The 15,538-nt window shown below is 35.6% G+C and overlaps 3 protein-coding genes across 6 annotated transcripts; 2 read left to right on the top strand and 1 right to left on the bottom strand.

The window, feature by feature from the left end:
• Positions 1 to 1,558: 1,558 nt before the first annotated feature.
• On the top strand, positions 1,559 to 3,743 carry LOC111459269 (cucumber peeling cupredoxin-like). Its single transcript, XM_023102086.1, has 2 exons — positions 1,559 to 1,852; positions 3,136 to 3,743. Exons 1-2 carry the CDS (start codon positions 1,642 to 1,644, stop codon positions 3,648 to 3,650), a joined length of 726 nt encoding a protein of 241 aa, XP_022957854.1. The 5' UTR covers positions 1,559 to 1,641; the 3' UTR covers positions 3,651 to 3,743.
• Positions 3,744 to 4,729: 986 nt separating this feature from the next.
• On the top strand, positions 4,730 to 7,873 carry LOC111459271. Its single transcript, XM_023102091.1, has 6 exons — positions 4,730 to 4,951; positions 6,377 to 6,427; positions 6,519 to 6,588; positions 6,856 to 6,896; positions 7,368 to 7,427; positions 7,527 to 7,873. The coding sequence occupies exons 1-6, from the start codon at positions 4,886 to 4,888 to the stop codon at positions 7,590 to 7,592; spliced, it is 354 nt and encodes a 117-aa protein (XP_022957859.1). The 5' UTR covers positions 4,730 to 4,885; the 3' UTR covers positions 7,593 to 7,873.
• LOC111459265 (hydroxymethylglutaryl-CoA lyase, mitochondrial-like) lies at positions 7,830 to 14,802 on the bottom strand. 4 transcript variants are annotated; one of them, XM_023102076.1, is made up of 10 exons: positions 14,678 to 14,802; positions 12,716 to 12,835; positions 10,773 to 10,965; positions 10,371 to 10,575; positions 9,927 to 10,106; positions 9,632 to 9,712; positions 9,382 to 9,545; positions 8,629 to 8,765; positions 8,436 to 8,551; positions 7,830 to 8,340 (listed from the first exon to the last, which is right to left on the bottom strand). In XM_023102076.1, the coding sequence occupies exons 1-10, from the start codon at positions 14,706 to 14,708 to the stop codon at positions 8,074 to 8,076; spliced, it is 1,494 nt and encodes a 497-aa protein (XP_022957844.1). In that variant the 5' UTR covers positions 14,709 to 14,802; the 3' UTR covers positions 7,830 to 8,073. The 4 variants fall into 4 exon arrangements, with proteins under 4 accessions (XP_022957844.1, XP_022957845.1, XP_022957847.1 ...); XM_023102077.1 differs by lacking the exon at positions 12,716 to 12,835 and having other exon boundaries at positions 7,991 to 8,340; XM_023102079.1 differs by lacking the exons at positions 12,716 to 12,835; positions 14,678 to 14,802 and adding an exon at positions 12,619 to 12,640 and having other exon boundaries at positions 7,991 to 8,340.
• Between the last annotated feature and the right edge of the window lie 736 nt (positions 14,803 to 15,538).

Genomic DNA, 15,538 nt, shown 5'->3' with positions numbered 1-15,538 from the left:
TCCATTACTAAAGGGCTTGTCCATTTTTTCGTCCAAACATTTTACTTCATTTCTCGTTTATTGATAATTTTGAAACAATAAATATTGCAACATGTATTTTTTAAATACAGAATAAGTATGAGAGTCCACATTGGTTGAGGAGGGGAAAGAAACATTCTTCAGTGTAGAAACCTCTATGAACGCTTTTTAAAACCTTGAGGGAAAGCCTAAAAAGGATAATATCGACTAGCAGAGGGCTTGAGCTGTTACAAATTGTATCAAAGCCAGGCACAGGGTGGTGTGCCGACGTTGGGCCCCCAAGAAGAGTGGATTGTGAGATCCTACATTAGTTGAAGAAGAGGGAACGAAGCCCCCAAGAGGAGTGAATTATGAAGTGAATTGTGAGATCCTAAGCCCCCAAGAGGAGTGAATTATGAGATCCTACATTAGTTGAAGAGAGAACGAAACATAATTTGTAAGAGTGTGGAAATCTCTCCTTGCCGACGACTTTTGAAGTAAAATTTAAATGTACTTCTATATATATTTATAAGGGTATGGAAGTTTCTCTTTACTCACGACTTTTGTAATAAAATTTAAATGTACATTTGAAGTGAATTATTTAAATTATAAAATCTAAAACAAAAGAAAAACATTAATTAATTGAGAAATGGTAGAGAATCGTATAACCAACACGACATAAAATCAATCAATCATGTAAAATTAATTAAATTAGACAATCTTCAATAATCAGGTAATTAATAAAAAGTTAATTAAAATACTAATACTCAGATATCCAAGCGCCCCAATTATCACAGTTGGTGGAACTCCAACTCTTGTAATTAAAAATTAAGTAGCCAATTAAGCGACATAATCAAGATTTAACATTCCACTTAACATTGGGTCTCTGACAACCGACATCTGACATCTTCTATTATTACTTTATTTATTCTCTATATTTCCCTTTGGAATTTGATTCCCCGCTGTCCTTTACTCATAGAATATTTTATTTCTTTTTATTTTTATTTTCCAAGCTAAGACTGTTTGCTTCATTCATTAGGTTAACTACTAAGCCATAATTTATTGCCTCTTATGGTTAATAAATATGAATCTCCCCCCTTACATCATTTAAAAAAAAATTCAATAATAATTAATTTTTTAAAAATATTTTAGACCGCTTTGTCGTCTACTAAATAAACTCGAGCTAGCTAACTCATTTGTTACGGAAAAAAAATGAGTTTCCTAAATATTTAAAAAGTTATTCATTCGTAAAAATGACAAAATTACATAATTACCCTTCATATCCTAAAATGAGAATATATTCGACAAATTTTAGACATTTTTTCTCGAGTAAGCTTCCTTGAAAAAAAATTACAAAAAGATTAATATTCGATTAGTATGAATTAGCCAACAAAACCATAATAATTTCATAAATTATGAATTTATAATTATCCACTTAGCCCATTTTCAAAAAAATAAAAGTAAATTAAATCAACTTAGAGTTGGTGTAATTAGTGCGAAAATGAGGGGCATATTAGTAAATGACGAAGAGAGTATATAGCTGGCATCACAGGCCAAGCATGATTTTTCACTAGACTACATACATCCCTCTAGCAGAGCCAAAATCTCTCTCGGTTTCCAGTTCACGAATCCCTAGAAGAATTAATGGAACAGAGGAAGTACAGAGCCGATCTTCTTCCGTCTCCCTTCCTTCTCGTCCTCATTTTCCTCTCCCTTTCCGGCCGATCTCTCGTTAACGCCTACCAGAACTACACCGTCGGTGATTCCCTCGGTTGGTTCGATGAATTGGAGAAACCTGCCGTCGATTACCAAAACTGGACCGTCGGCAAGACCTTCAGCCTTGGCGATTTTCTAAGTAAGTTCTGATTATTTTTCCTCTTCGCTCTCTCTGTTTAGTTTATGATTTTGATTTTCGATTGATCGTTACGCAAACTCGGAATTTCGAATCTCTCGCTTCTCGATTTTCGAAAAACTCGTACGATTCGATTTCCCTCTTCACTTCTATGAACTCGCTTGATCATGTTTAGAATCTTTTTCGTTATGACTTGCAAATTTGTCCTGTTTCCTTTTCGTTTTATCGTTTTCCAGAGTAAATGTGTGGTCCATCTGCGATCTTCTGATATTTTCATCTCTCTAGTTTTTTGTCTGTATTTTTGTTTCAATGAATCGATTCCAGTCTTCGATAACTTTTAATTAAATAAAAATTGAACAAAATTGACTTTAAGGACGTCATTTCGACCTAATTCATACTCTACCAGTGAAAAACTTAGCGGCTCTAAATCATAGATTTGAATAATTCCGCTCATGTAAGCCAATATTATAGAAGAACAATAATAATAATGTGATTACGAATCCGCAAACATATTGAACCAACCAATCTTAATGTAAATAGATTTCATAACTTCCTTTTAAGGTCGATTTATGAACGTAATATTCTAAATATAAATAATAAATTGAATTTTCATTTTTCGTTGTTTTTACTTGAAAGAGCCCCATGAAAACATAGCTTCTTCTGGAAATGGGAGCGTCGTTTTAGGTTAGTTTAGGATAGTCAATGATTGAAAGGGGAAAGTTCAATAATAGATAGAGCTCCTCATCCAGCCCGAAGCTAAAAATAAAAAATAAAAAAAAAATAAAAAAGGCACTGGCCGTACATACCAAGAAGGTTTTGACAGCTGAACTAACATGACGGTGTCTTGTGCGTTTCCTTTCTTCTCTCTTTTTCTCCCGAGTTTTCCACCATGCACGCAACTGTATTCTTACTACTGTACTGTGTGACACGTGTTCTCGTGTGATTGGTTGTTTGAGAATTGTCGGCCGTGTTCATCCATGTGCCGCTTTGTTGTAAAGCTGTTAACTGTGAAGCCCCTAAAATTTTGTGGGATATTTTATTTTTATAATTTATAATTAAGTTTAATAGTCAATAAATTTATAAAATTTATAAATTTATGTTTTAGATCCTTAACAAATTAAAATTATTTAAAAATGATTTGTTCTATTAAATTTGTATTTGAACTTTTTAGTATAATTTAGAAATTAGACTTGTGATGTTGATATACTGTTGCTCAATTTTAGAAATTTAATACATTTGAGGATTGAAAATAATTTTAAAAAATGTTGGGATATTTATTTTTGCAGTTTTCAACACGGACAACAATCACTCAGTTGTGCAAACATACAATTTCACTACATACAACCTTTGCGACTATGACGACGCCTCGGAAGACGACACGACGGAATGGTCCGCCGCCGACCCATCCGCGACCACTCCTCACGCTGTGACGGTGGCCGTGCCGCTGGTGAAAGAAGGGGCCAACTATTTCTTCTCCGGGCACTACGACGGTGAACAATGCCAAAATGGGCAACATTTCAAAATAAATGTCACTCATGGACAGGGCCTTCCGAAGAGCTTGGGAGACTCCTCCGATGAAGCTCCGGCTCCGGTAGTTCCCGACTCCGGCGACCGAACAGAATCAGCACCCGACACCATCGTCCCTTCCAGTTTCGACAATCCCAGAAACGACGTCGCTGATAATGATAGCGACAAGAAGGAAAGTTCAGGTTCCATTTCGCTAGTGTCGCTTCACTTCAAGTTTAACGAATTTTTCTTCTTGTTAGTTGGTACTGCTTGCATATTTCTTTTTACAGAGTGATTTTGTTTTGACTTTTATCGATTTTTTTATTTAATTATTGCTGTTTTTAATACTCAAATAATATGGGCCTTTTTACTCGGATTTCAGGTGATATATAGTTAGCTTTATATATGTATATATAGATATATATATATATATATATATATATATATATATATAGGTTTTATTTAGGATTTTCTACCCTCTTTTGTGCATTTAATACAAAATATATCTGTAATAATGACTTTATATAATTGTTAGTGAAATTATTTTAATTGTTTTGTTTTGCATTTTCCCTTTTTAATCTCTAATAAACGTTTGTTTAAATATTCAAACGTTTACTTCAGGAAAAAATATATTTGTTGATAATAATTTGGTTTATAAATTTCAAAATATTATACCTTTGCTCAAATTTGATCATGTTCACCTTTATTGTTGATAGTAATTTTCAATCATTTAATTTAAAATAATTATCATGTGATATAACTAAAAATTAATGAAAACTAATTTAATTACTTTAAATTAATTAATTTAAAACTAACCCTATTAGTAAAATCTTGAAGCATTGAAATGGAAATTGTTGGATGATAAAAGTCCCACCTCCACTAATTTAGGAAATGATCATGGGTTTATAAACAAATAATACTAACTCCATTATTGATACGAGGTCTTTTGGGGAAGCACAAAGCAAATCTACGAGAGCTTATGCTCAAAGTGGACAATATTATATCATTGTGGAGAGTGAGAAATTAGACGAAATTTGAACTCTCGTCCATGACGGAATAATTTCTAACTTCATTCTATATAATATTTTATTTTTGACGTCTTAATTTTGAAATTTATTTTAATTTGATTCTTAAACTCCTCGGAAATTAAAAAGTATTTGTAATAGATTTGTGCAGACTGAAAGCACATTTAAATTTTTTTTAAAATAATTATGTATTAAAATTAAAAAAAAAATGTGTATTAAACTTAAACAATTTAAATTTTTAATTTTGTGTGTGATGGTCGTGTTAATTTTTTAAAATACTGAAAAAGATAATAAAGGATTTATTAATTATTATTTTTTTAAATGTTAAACTGTAAATTGTAATTTTGGGAAGACATTCTTTTCCGGTCTAACAAGAAATGAAGAATTACCCTAAGGCAGTTTTTGAGAAATCTGATTCTTGAAGAGCCTCTGAGTTTGAACCGAATTTTCCTGAGCGTAAGGTATTAAAAGCTCATTTCGACGTCGCATAGATCCTAGGACGATCATGGACGAGTTCGAATTTCGTCGCCTTCTTCAATTATTTCCCGTTGTTCGATCTCCAGATTTTCACGTACTCTTCATCTCTTTCTCATATATCTGTCTTTTTTGGCATTACAAATTTCTTGATCATTCAATGCTATGTATTCCATTGCTACCTGTTCTTTGTTAACGACTGTAATGCTATGACTTCTCTATTTCGCTTTCAATTTTTCTAGATCTTCTTCCCGCTAGAATGTTGTGATTCATTGGTGGCAACTCACTAGCCACCGACAATTAGGACGGATTGGGGGTATTCTTGTTAGTTGTTGGATCAACATCATTTGAATAAATCTCTTCTTGAATTAGGTCTGTCGGTGCCCTTCTTCTCTTTGATTTAATGCAAGATATTGACGCAAGTTGGTGAAGATATTTGGTAAATAGGTGATTGAACTAAATTCTCCAGGCATTATTTGGCCGATGGTGTTTATGTATTTGAAATCTATAGAAGAGATGCCTTTTTCCACCATTAGGCAGAGTTACCTTTCGAAGAACAGCTATGCATGAATTGATTACTGCTAATTGAATTAATGGAGATGCTATTGGGGTTACAAACTGGTTTGGTTTATTGAGCTGATGAAATACGACCATGATTTCTTGGATATGAGCTATGTTCCATCCATTTGATCTATAGCAGTTTCTCTAATTTTTCTTGTAATATTGGCTTAACTTTTTATATTGATTATAGAACCACAAGTACCAGAGCTTGAAACCTCGATGGTTTAGCTCTATTATTGAAGCTTTAGGTTATTTTCACTCTTCAGTAGTTCAATTATATTGTGCCAAAATACCAACCTGACATAGCTCGAAGGCCAGTTCAAATTCTTGCCCTCATATGTTGTTGAACTAAAAAGTAATATTGTGCCAAAAGAAATTTTTTGCATGGAAGGATGAGATATCTCGTAGAAGCATATATGCACACTGATAGATGTTGCAGTACAACCTGATGGACTCTTATAAACTTGTCAGTGATACACATGTCTGTGATGGATGGGTCAAGTCTTAGACGAAAAACAGAGAGCTATTTTTTTTGGTCCTACTCCTTGTGTACACTTTACATGGTGCAAAAGTTGTTTCTTGGTTTGTGTGTATCTACAAGGGTTCAAACCTTGGTGGTTGTTAAAAAAAAATCAATTTATCTTATTTCTAAAAGAAATGATGACTCTAAATTACTATAGTTTGCACTTATAATTGGGAGGGAGATCCATTGGCCTGGATTTCTAGAAGACTGGCTGTGATATCATTTCTTTTGCAGTGTTTGAGAATAGGAATGTTTTTAGTTCAACTTCAGCCACTTATGCTGAGTCTTATATGAAGTTCAAAAATGTTTCTTGAATGATATGCATACAACGCTATGACCTAAAATTTTAAATTCTTCCTGTTCCCATGAAGAGTATGTTACAACTATTAGTAGCATGGGCATCCCTCGAGTTTGTTAAAAATCTCATACAATTTTCAGGCGGAGTCAGATTTAACCAGACAGTCAACATTCAAGCAATCCAAGAGTGAGGTTAAGCAAATGCTTTTCCCTTACGTCATGTCCTTTTTCCATATTCTCATTGCTGGTTCATTAAATTCAGAATGCTGCCAATTGTTCATAGGTAAGTGAATGGCAGGAGGCATCGAATGAAGATGGAGAGAAATCAAAGGATCAACCACCTGACCTACATGGTATTTTATCTTAAAAAAAAGGTTTTAAAATATGTTTGGATTTGCTTTAAGTAACCATGTTGAAATTTCTTTGTACCTAGCATAGTAATTTCGCCTTGACGCTATCTTTTCTAGTAGAGCATATATCTGTTCTTAAAATCACCTATGAAGCTATCCTTCCTGGTTTGAGAAATAGTATCTATTCAATGGTCCAGACAAGAAGGCTTCCTGTTTTTCCTAGTACTCAAATAGAGCCTAATATCATATTCTTTGGATGATTGCTAACAGGTGAATTCTGGATGAAGCTAAAGTTAGCTGTTGAGCAGAAGGTATGAGCTTCGATTTCTTTTTGATGTATGATTATCATTTGGGACCTAAATGTTGGGGCTGCGACCAAGGATTTTAGTCCAAATTAGGGGATAAACCTTCTAGAGCTACTTGGCTGTCCTTTTCTGTTACAAGTCGTCATGATTAAGTTTATTATTCATTAGTTACAATCTATATCATATCATAAAATGGCAGTTGAACAAAATTGTCCGCCTACATATATTATTGTCGTGCCTTTTCAACACTCGAATTCGTCTAATGCTTCAAGGTGCTGAAAAAGTCGTGTGTGTATATCCAATTTCTGATTTTGTTAAATCGTTGAATGCCAATGAACATATCTTAAAATCAAATGCAAATAACTGGATTTCTCAAACCATCCTTATGAAGCATTTCATTATTTATTTAGTGTGAATGTAAGAAGAACAATGTTTAATTTGTGTCAAACAACTTCTTTGCTCGTTCATTCCATGCAGGTCGGCAAGGTTGAAGCAGAGAGGTTCTGCAACTCATTTCAACAGATACACAATAAACTTGTATGTCATTATGAAGATGTCATGAAGTTACATTTTTGTTTCTTTTTTCCCCTTCCCAATGACATTAGAACAAAAACCATATAATCAAATTGACTACAGGTTAATGAAGAACTGAGTTTGGATGCTGCTCGAAGCTTTCTGGAGTCATTCAGTTCCCCAGAATAGTACAATTTTCTGCTGCATGCGTCTCCCATTTCATATATCATTTTGCCTCCATAAACCACGTTTTGCAAGAGTCTGATGTGAATTCAATTACCAACAAGGATTTGGAAGAACAAGTTTTTTGTTTTCAAGGGATTTGCAGTCACTGTCGTTCACAGACATTGGATTTTCCACTTTATATAAGTATTTCTAATAGATTTGCTTTTCCACATTTCTTGATATTCACTCAAACAACACTTGAAAGAACACTGTTATAAGTTTAATGATTGTATCATTATGGTCAAGTCTGTCTATGAAATCCAGTTTAAATAACTGTAGTAATAAACTAAATCCTCTTCAAATTATGTAGGGGATTCAGATCCATAAACTTTCTGCTTAAATGGCAGATGATACTTATATTTGAGATCTGGTATATGGCTGCATAATTCAACCAGATAAGACACAACACATACTATAAGAAAGTTTCTTGAAGTGAAACTTTTCTTTACTTGTTCAAATCTTGTTCAATCTTGGAAGCATCGGCTGCGACACGACTCAAGGCAACGGCGGTCTTCGAACCCGATGGCCGCCCCAAATGGTTATTGATGAAATTCCCAGCAGATATGACCTTTGCCAAATCTACATTGGTTTTTATACCAAGTCCATGGAGCATGTACAACACATCCTCAGTTGCAACATTCCCTGATGCTCCTTTTGCATAAGGGCATCCACCCAAGCCTGCAACAGAGGAATCTATTGTGCTAATCCCCATCTGTTCAAAACGTTCAAGACATTCAAGACATCAGTTCATGGTTGAAGTTGTTGGCTCAAATGAATCATAGGCTAAGCTATTGCAAGAGGCCTTACTTGGAGGGATACTAGAATATTTGGAAGTGATTGGCCGTAAGTGTCATGGAAGTGGACTGCAAGCTTGTCGACAGGAACCACAGCCATTACAGCTTCAAGCATCTGAACAACAGTCCCTGTAACACCAGAAGATAAAGGATGTTTGAATCACTCGTTTTCAACTTCTGTTTTGAATTAATTTCAAAATTGTTACCAGGCGTGGCAACTCCAATGGTGTCCCCAAGAGAAATCTCGAAGCAACCCATATCATAAAGCTGTTTTGCTACATAACCCACTTTGTATGGTGGAATTGCTCCTTCTGTTGGACACCCAACAACGCATGATACATACCTATTCAAATCCATACCCAATTAGTTATATCAATTAGAGGACCCTCCAAGAACATAATGTGGACTGTGGAGAACAATACAATACCAGCAAATAATTCATATTCAAAATTTTGATTTCCTTGCCTACCGCTAGTCGATATTGTCCTCTTTTGGCTTTCTTTTTCAGACTTCTCCTCAAGGTTTTTTAAAACGCGTCTATTAGGGAGAGGTTTCCACACCCTTATAAGAAATGTTTCGTTCCCTTCTCCAACCAACGTGGGATCTCACACAATTCTACAAATCGTCACTCATGGTTGGAGTTAAGCCTTGTTGACATAATAATGAATTCAGCTACACTATTCAACTTGTTTTAAACTAACGAATACTGGCTGATTTTCCTTTTTATAATCAAAGAGATGGATTCTAAGGCCATGACGATGAAGAAAACAAACGATACTGATTTGGGCTTGTGACATGAATTATTATCAAAACGTGCCCGAATCAGTGAAGTTCTTTTCCTTTCATCTTGAAACCATTATTTCTTTTCTCGAAATCATTATTACTATTATAGAATCGTTCATTGTAAACCCTGCTAAAGAAGACAGAAAATGTCAAATTCGATATTTATGGAGGCATACCCTCGAACAGGGATTCCAAGCTCTTTTGCAGCAGAAGTTACAGCACGATAACGATCAAGACTTTCTTCAATGCTACAATTGATGTTGGATTTTGAAAATGATTCAGAGGCTGATGCAAAGACTGCCACTTCCTTTGCTCCAGCCGCCACAGCAGCACGAAACCCCTGGAAGAAGGTGAAGTTTTAGACAAGAGGATTCAATCTGTCAATGTTCTTCAAAAGAATCAACATTGTTTTAGAAGATGAGCTACTTTCATATTAGGTGTTAACACTGGCAATCTGACACCTTCCAAATTACGAACGCCTTCCATCACTTCGGTTGCATCAGATAACTGGACAAAGAATACATTAGTTCGTCTCAAAAGCAATCAGGGTGTAATAAACAGTAAAGCCAAAACCACTAAAGTAGAAAGGGTACAATTTGGTGTTCTGAACTTTTTTGCTGTCTTACTGAATATTCAGCTCAAAAAAGAAAAAGTTTTCAATTTTCTATATCATTTAGAAATATGGTTAAAAAAGGTCAAAGGGAGCTTGTACAAAAATTACCTGAGGCACCCGTGTAGGTGATACAAAACTGGTAGCCTCAACCACAGGCAATCCTGAAGATACTAGTCTATGGATCAATTCAACCTTTACAGATGTTGGTACCATATCCTTCTCATTTTGAAGTCCATCTCTTGGACCCACTTCAACTATCTTCACAAACTTTGGCATACCATTCCAAAACTGCAAGCCCACATTCAAAACAAGATCATCAGATCAGAACAGGCCACACGCTAAGAGAGAGATTCCATAGACCACCATATATATCATCTTATGAAAGTTGGTTAAGTGTCTAGAATATGATAGGTACCAGGTAGAGCAAGAAACGCAATTAAAAAGGGATAGGAGTGTTGGCTACAGACAGGTAAAACAAATGAATTGGAAGGAAACGCCTCTCAATTAGTTGTAGAACATTTCAAGATTCTAAAAGGAATGTTACTAAATCACCTTATTTGTCATGTTCTGTATATGGTGGCTACTACTCTCAGTCTGGTATTCAGGACCTGATGAACAGTGGGAATCACAAAAATCTCCGGTTACAAACTTTTTCGAGCCTATGCTCATTGTCCTCTTATTGACAGAGCCATTTTGGGATGTCTCTTTCCTATGTCTTCTCCATGGAAACGTCTCTCTAGCATCCTCATCATATTCCCTGTTGAAAGAGATTTAAAATAATGATCATAACAATGAAGAAGAAGAAGCATAAAAATGACATCTAGTAAGAAATAAGTAAATGACAATCAATATCCAGCCCAGATCAACAAGAATTGCACAAGCAAATATGCAAAAGCAAACTGAAAAATCAAGAATGATTATTTTCTTAAGAAAAGAGATTAATATTCTGATTACCTGCAACTATTGGATAAGCTACTTCTCCCTCCTTCAATCCAGCAGATCCCCATTCCTATGTCGTCTCCTATAGGTCGGCAAGCACCAGAGGAAAATCTCTGTATCCGATCAATTGTACTCATGCTTGGCAATTTATCAAGACCAAGTGGCTCCTCCACACTCGACATTGTGAAGGCAGAAGCAAGAAAAAGAACTGAGTTTGAGAAATAAACCAAGTAAGTTTTCTGCCAAATCAAGATCAATAACAGATGAAACTTTAATAATAGACTAGTCAAATTTGATTTTACAATTGCTTCTGTCGAATGGTGTGATATCATTTGATTGAAGAACACAAGGAATTATTAAAACTATTCTTTTAATCTCTCATATACAAGTAAGAAGAGTAATATATAATGACATTACATAGTAATCAGACTTCATCGCGATTCATGAATTAGAACGCCAATTAGGATAGAAAAGTATTATCTCCTCCCCAACCGAATTATATTATATGAAATATCTCCTCCCAACCGATATGAAATCTCACAATCTACCCCATTTCGGGGCTCAGCGTCCTTGCTGACACACTGCCTCGTGTCCACCCCCCTTCGGAGCTTAGCCTCCTCGCTATCACATCACCCGGTGTCTGACTCTGATACCATTTGTAACAACCCAAGCCCACCACTAGCATATATTGTCCTCTTTGGGCTTTCCCTTTAGAGCTTCTCCTCAAGGTTTTTAAAACGTGTCTGTTAGGGAGAGGTTTTCACACCCTTATAAAGAATGCTTTGTTCTCCTCCCCAACCAATATGGGATCTTACAAAATACCTCTCCACCACATCAATTAGCATGGATGATATAAAGCAACAAGTTCTAAAATGAGCTTTATTTTTCTAATCTAAGTCTATGAATTCTTCATTCATAGTTCCTCCATTGGCGCCAATCTTAGATTCTTAAAGGCACATTCCTCCCAATACCCAGCCTCATACTGAGATGTTCACCAAGATATATCAAGGTTGAACAAACTCCTTTCATTCACAGAAATATTAATCAACCCTAGCAACTATTCCTTAGGTATTTTCACACCAAGCTCACTCAAGAATTGGACAGCAATGACCTACTGGCATGTTTTTTCTGATCTTGTATGCAATTGATGATGAGCTATTCTTCTTCTCATCAAAACATCACCAAGAACTACTCTACTTTTTGGTATATACAAAATCCACCAGCCAATTTTTTTCAAGTGGCATTATATGCTTCTTGAAATGCACCCTTATAAGAACATCTCACGATTTTCCCACGGCAACTCAGTCACATGTGCTCGACTGAATAAGCAGCCATGAAACTGCAAGATTCGAGACTCCAGTTCCAGTTACGAGAGTTTCCATTGACTTCCCATTGATTATCAACCCAACAAATAGACTGTAAATGAAATTCTCCATCATAAATGATAACGCTGTTGTAATCTAAGTTTCATTGCGACCCTAAAATTCAAGTTCTAACACTGTAAAATTCAGTATAGCATCATAACCCAGAAAGGAGACGGAATATGATAATAAACCGAGCGCTCGAAGTAAGTAATACGAAAACAAAGTTCATCAAACTTCCATTAACAAGTACAGTACTCAACCCAACCAAAAAACACCGAAACAAGCGCATAAAAAGCAAAACGAACAGAATCAACCGAAATTCTCGATTAGAGAACACTCGCAAGCGATCATAACCCAATTTTATAAATAAATCAAAAAACCACCTGACTCCCGCGCGCAAACCAATTAGCGTACAGATTACAATTTACGAACACTAAAGAAAAACAGCGAAATTATCACAATAACAATGGCTTCTAGAATATGCCGTTTCCCTTTACCTACAGTTTCTGGACGGCAAAACGCAACGAACAGAAATCGCAGAAGAAGAAAAAATACGAAAAAGGGTCAAAAAGGAAGAGAGGAAAAGAATCGAACCTGGAGTGGAAATTGAGGAAAGAACAATTTGGCGCGTTGAAGAGAAGAACACAGTAACCGATGAGAACAAATATATATATGGGAATTGAAGAGCAGCTAAATGCGCCGTAGTTGGAGTTCCTCTCAAATAAGCAAACAACAAAAAAAAAAATTAAAAATTAAAAATTAAAATTTCCCAATTTGTTGGGTTGGTGGTCATCGTTAATGCCTAAATTTCCTTTTATTTTATTATTATTTTCCTTTTCACATTAGAATTAATGGAATATCAATAAATATTGAAAGAGTGGCGGTAGATAGTTATCCGTTGGAAGTTGGTAACTTCTTCATTCTCTCTCCAAATTAATTTTTAATTTCTTCTCTTTGAATATCCTTTCATTTTTTATTTATAATAATTTCCCTATTAAATCAAAAAGTTTATGCTTAAATTGACATTGGTACGGAAATTTTCATGGTTTAATTTTTAAATTCACTTAAAAGTCTCGTGCCAATAAAGATATTAATCGACTCTGTATCATTAATTAAAAAAAAAAGTAAGAATTAAAATAATCCTTTAAAAAGTTTAGGGAAATAAATATAAAAGTTTGACGTAAATTAATTAATTTGCCTAATTTCAATAAATATAAAAGTTAGACGTAAATTTTTTGTATTTGGACGCGGATCGGAATCCGGGTGACGTGGGGTCCGGCAATTGTGGCGCACCGTACTTTGACGTTATCGAAACCGACATGGTGGCTACGTGAATGGCTCGAGCGTGCAGGTGCATCTGCACCGTCAATTTGGCCGGTGGCTCACAATTGGCGGGACCGTATTTTTGCGTCTCTGGAGCTTTAAAACGTTGGAATTTAATATCTTTGTTTACCCTACCAGATAATGCCACGTGTAAATATCATTATTGTTTATATATATATATATATATATATATAATTAGTAGGAAATGTAACAAACCCAACTAATCAACCACACACTCAATAGCAGTCTTCCTCCTCTATCCTAACATAGTTCCATCTTTATCGAAGAGAATCAAGTGCTTACACCTCCTCATTTCGAAGTTAATGTTCGAGCCGAGTTTGATAAAAATTGAATGGAATTGAATTATGAAAATGCGAAGAAATTCAAGCTTTCTTTATATGAGGCACCTTTTTAAAGACTTCAAATCTAGGCTTTGTTGTCAAGGTTAGTGTAGGCAACATAATATCATGATTCATCGATGTCTCAAACACATACGTTCTAAATAACATGGAATACGACAACAATAAACACTGCATTTCAACCATAAGTTTAGTTTTTAAAGCTAACTAAATAACATCAACGAAAATGGTTTGAAAAATATGTACGGTGATTATGTTCACCCGTAAAATGTCCAAGAAATATGATAATAGTTCCATCAATATTAGGATAAAATAGTGCAGTGTGGATTCGTGTTGTAGCTGTTGTTGGTGTAGTCATTTGGTCACCGTTTTGAATTTTATGTATGAAAAAGCTATATAGCTTTGAGATTTCTATGGGAGGATGAGAGAGGAAAAGCAGAGGCAGGGGAGTGAAAGGAACCAATCCCTAATTCTTTTCTTCTTTAAATTACCACAAATGTGAACAGACAGAGTTGAGATGAACTTTGAGATAACTTCATCCTTTAATTCAGGAGAAATTCCTCTGCACTCAATGTCTCTTCTAAGCTTTTAATTCTACTTGAAAACCTTCCGCTAGGAAACTTGATTCTTTCTGCAAATTCAAATCCCTAAACGATTTTTTTTTTTTTTTCATAAAATGCAGCTGAAGAACATGGAATTTCACAGTGCGAAGCAGTGCAAATCTCCTTTTGGACATGCACATCCAAATTCTACTATAGACGAGTTTGAATTCAAAGCTAGCAGCCGTTTCAATCTCAGATATATCTGTTTGATCAAGATGATCTAACAGAGAAGAAAAACAAGCAACGAACGCAAAGCGAAGATGAATTTGTACCTGCGATGGAAAGATCCTTCCACTTCCTCATCGGCTCAAAATTCCGCCGCCTCGCATTGGCGGCAAAAGCTCCACCGGTCTCGGCGCTCAAAATCAAATTCGCTCGCCAGAATCTGTGGAACGATGATTTTGATCCTTTCTTGGTAGTGTCTTACTTGGGTGTAAAGGAAGAGAAAGATGAAACGGGGAAAACGCAAATAAACAGTAATGGGCTGAAAACGGCCCATTAACCATTTCCACAAAGGCCCAACAAACAACCCAGCAGAACAAATTACAGGCCCCAATTACCTCATCAGTAGCCCAATTTGAAAAATTCATTCAAAGACTTAGTGTCGTCTCTGACATTCGATTCGTTCCTTTCTCGTGTGATCTCACAATCCACCTCTTTCGGGGCCCAGCGTCCTCACTGACACTCGTTCCCTTCTCCAATCAATGTGGGACCCTATAATAATCCACCATCTTCAAGACCCAGCGTCCTCACTGACACTCGTTCTCTTCTCCAATTTATGTGGGACTCCATAATCCATCCTCTTCTAGACCCAACGTCCTTACAAGCACACCGTCTCGTGTCTACCTTCTTCAAGGCTCAGCCTCTTTACTGACACATCGTCTATCTGGCTCTAATACCATTGTAACAACTCAAGTATACCACTTGCAATTATTGTCTTTTTTGGACTTTCCCTTTCGAACTCTCCTCAGGTTTTTAAAAACGTGTCAAAAATTTCACACCCTTATAAATAATGCTTCTTTCTCCTCCCTAACCGAGGTAGGATATCACGCCGTTGTTTGTTTAGCATCAAAATTTGGTCATGGGTGGGAGCCAATCATATAAGGACCACAAATCACATTGAAGCGACGACA

Source organism: Cucurbita moschata, unplaced genomic scaffold, assembly GCF_002738365.1.
Source record: "Cucurbita moschata cultivar Rifu unplaced genomic scaffold, Cmos_1.0 Cmo_Scf00022, whole genome shotgun sequence".
Taxonomy (NCBI): Eukaryota; Viridiplantae; Streptophyta; class Magnoliopsida; order Cucurbitales; family Cucurbitaceae; genus Cucurbita; species Cucurbita moschata.
The sequence above is the reverse complement of the archived record's forward strand: the minus strand, read 5'-3'. Positions and strand labels throughout refer to the sequence as shown.

Excerpts from the sequence above, each read along its gene's own strand:
- LOC111459269 (XM_023102086.1), top strand. The coding sequence starts at position 1,642 with ATGGAACAGAGGAAGTACAGAGCCGATCTTCTTCCGTCTCCCTTCCTT. Across the intron at positions 1,853-3,135 it reads CAGCCTTGGCGATTTTCTAA|TTTTCAACACGGACAACAAT; the intron begins GTAAGTTCTGAT and ends TTATTTTTGCAG.
- LOC111459271 (XM_023102091.1), top strand. The coding sequence starts at position 4,886 with ATGGACGAGTTCGAATTTCGTCGCCTTCTTCAATTATTTCCCGTTGTT. Across the intron at positions 4,952-6,376 it reads TTCGATCTCCAGATTTTCAC|GCGGAGTCAGATTTAACCAG; the intron begins GTACTCTTCATC and ends TACAATTTTCAG. Across the intron at positions 7,428-7,526 it reads AACAGATACACAATAAACTT|GTTAATGAAGAACTGAGTTT; the intron begins GTATGTCATTAT and ends AATTGACTACAG.
- LOC111459265 (XM_023102076.1), bottom strand. The coding sequence starts at position 14,708 with ATGAGGAAGTGGAAGGATCTTTCCATCGCAG. Across the intron at positions 8,766-9,381 it reads CTTGGAATCCCTGTTCGAGG|GTATGTATCATGCGTTGTTG; the intron begins GTATGCCTCCAT and ends GGATTTGAATAG. Across the intron at positions 8,341-8,435 it reads ATATTCTAGTATCCCTCCAA|ATGGGGATTAGCACAATAGA; the intron begins GTAAGGCCTCTT and ends CGTTTTGAACAG.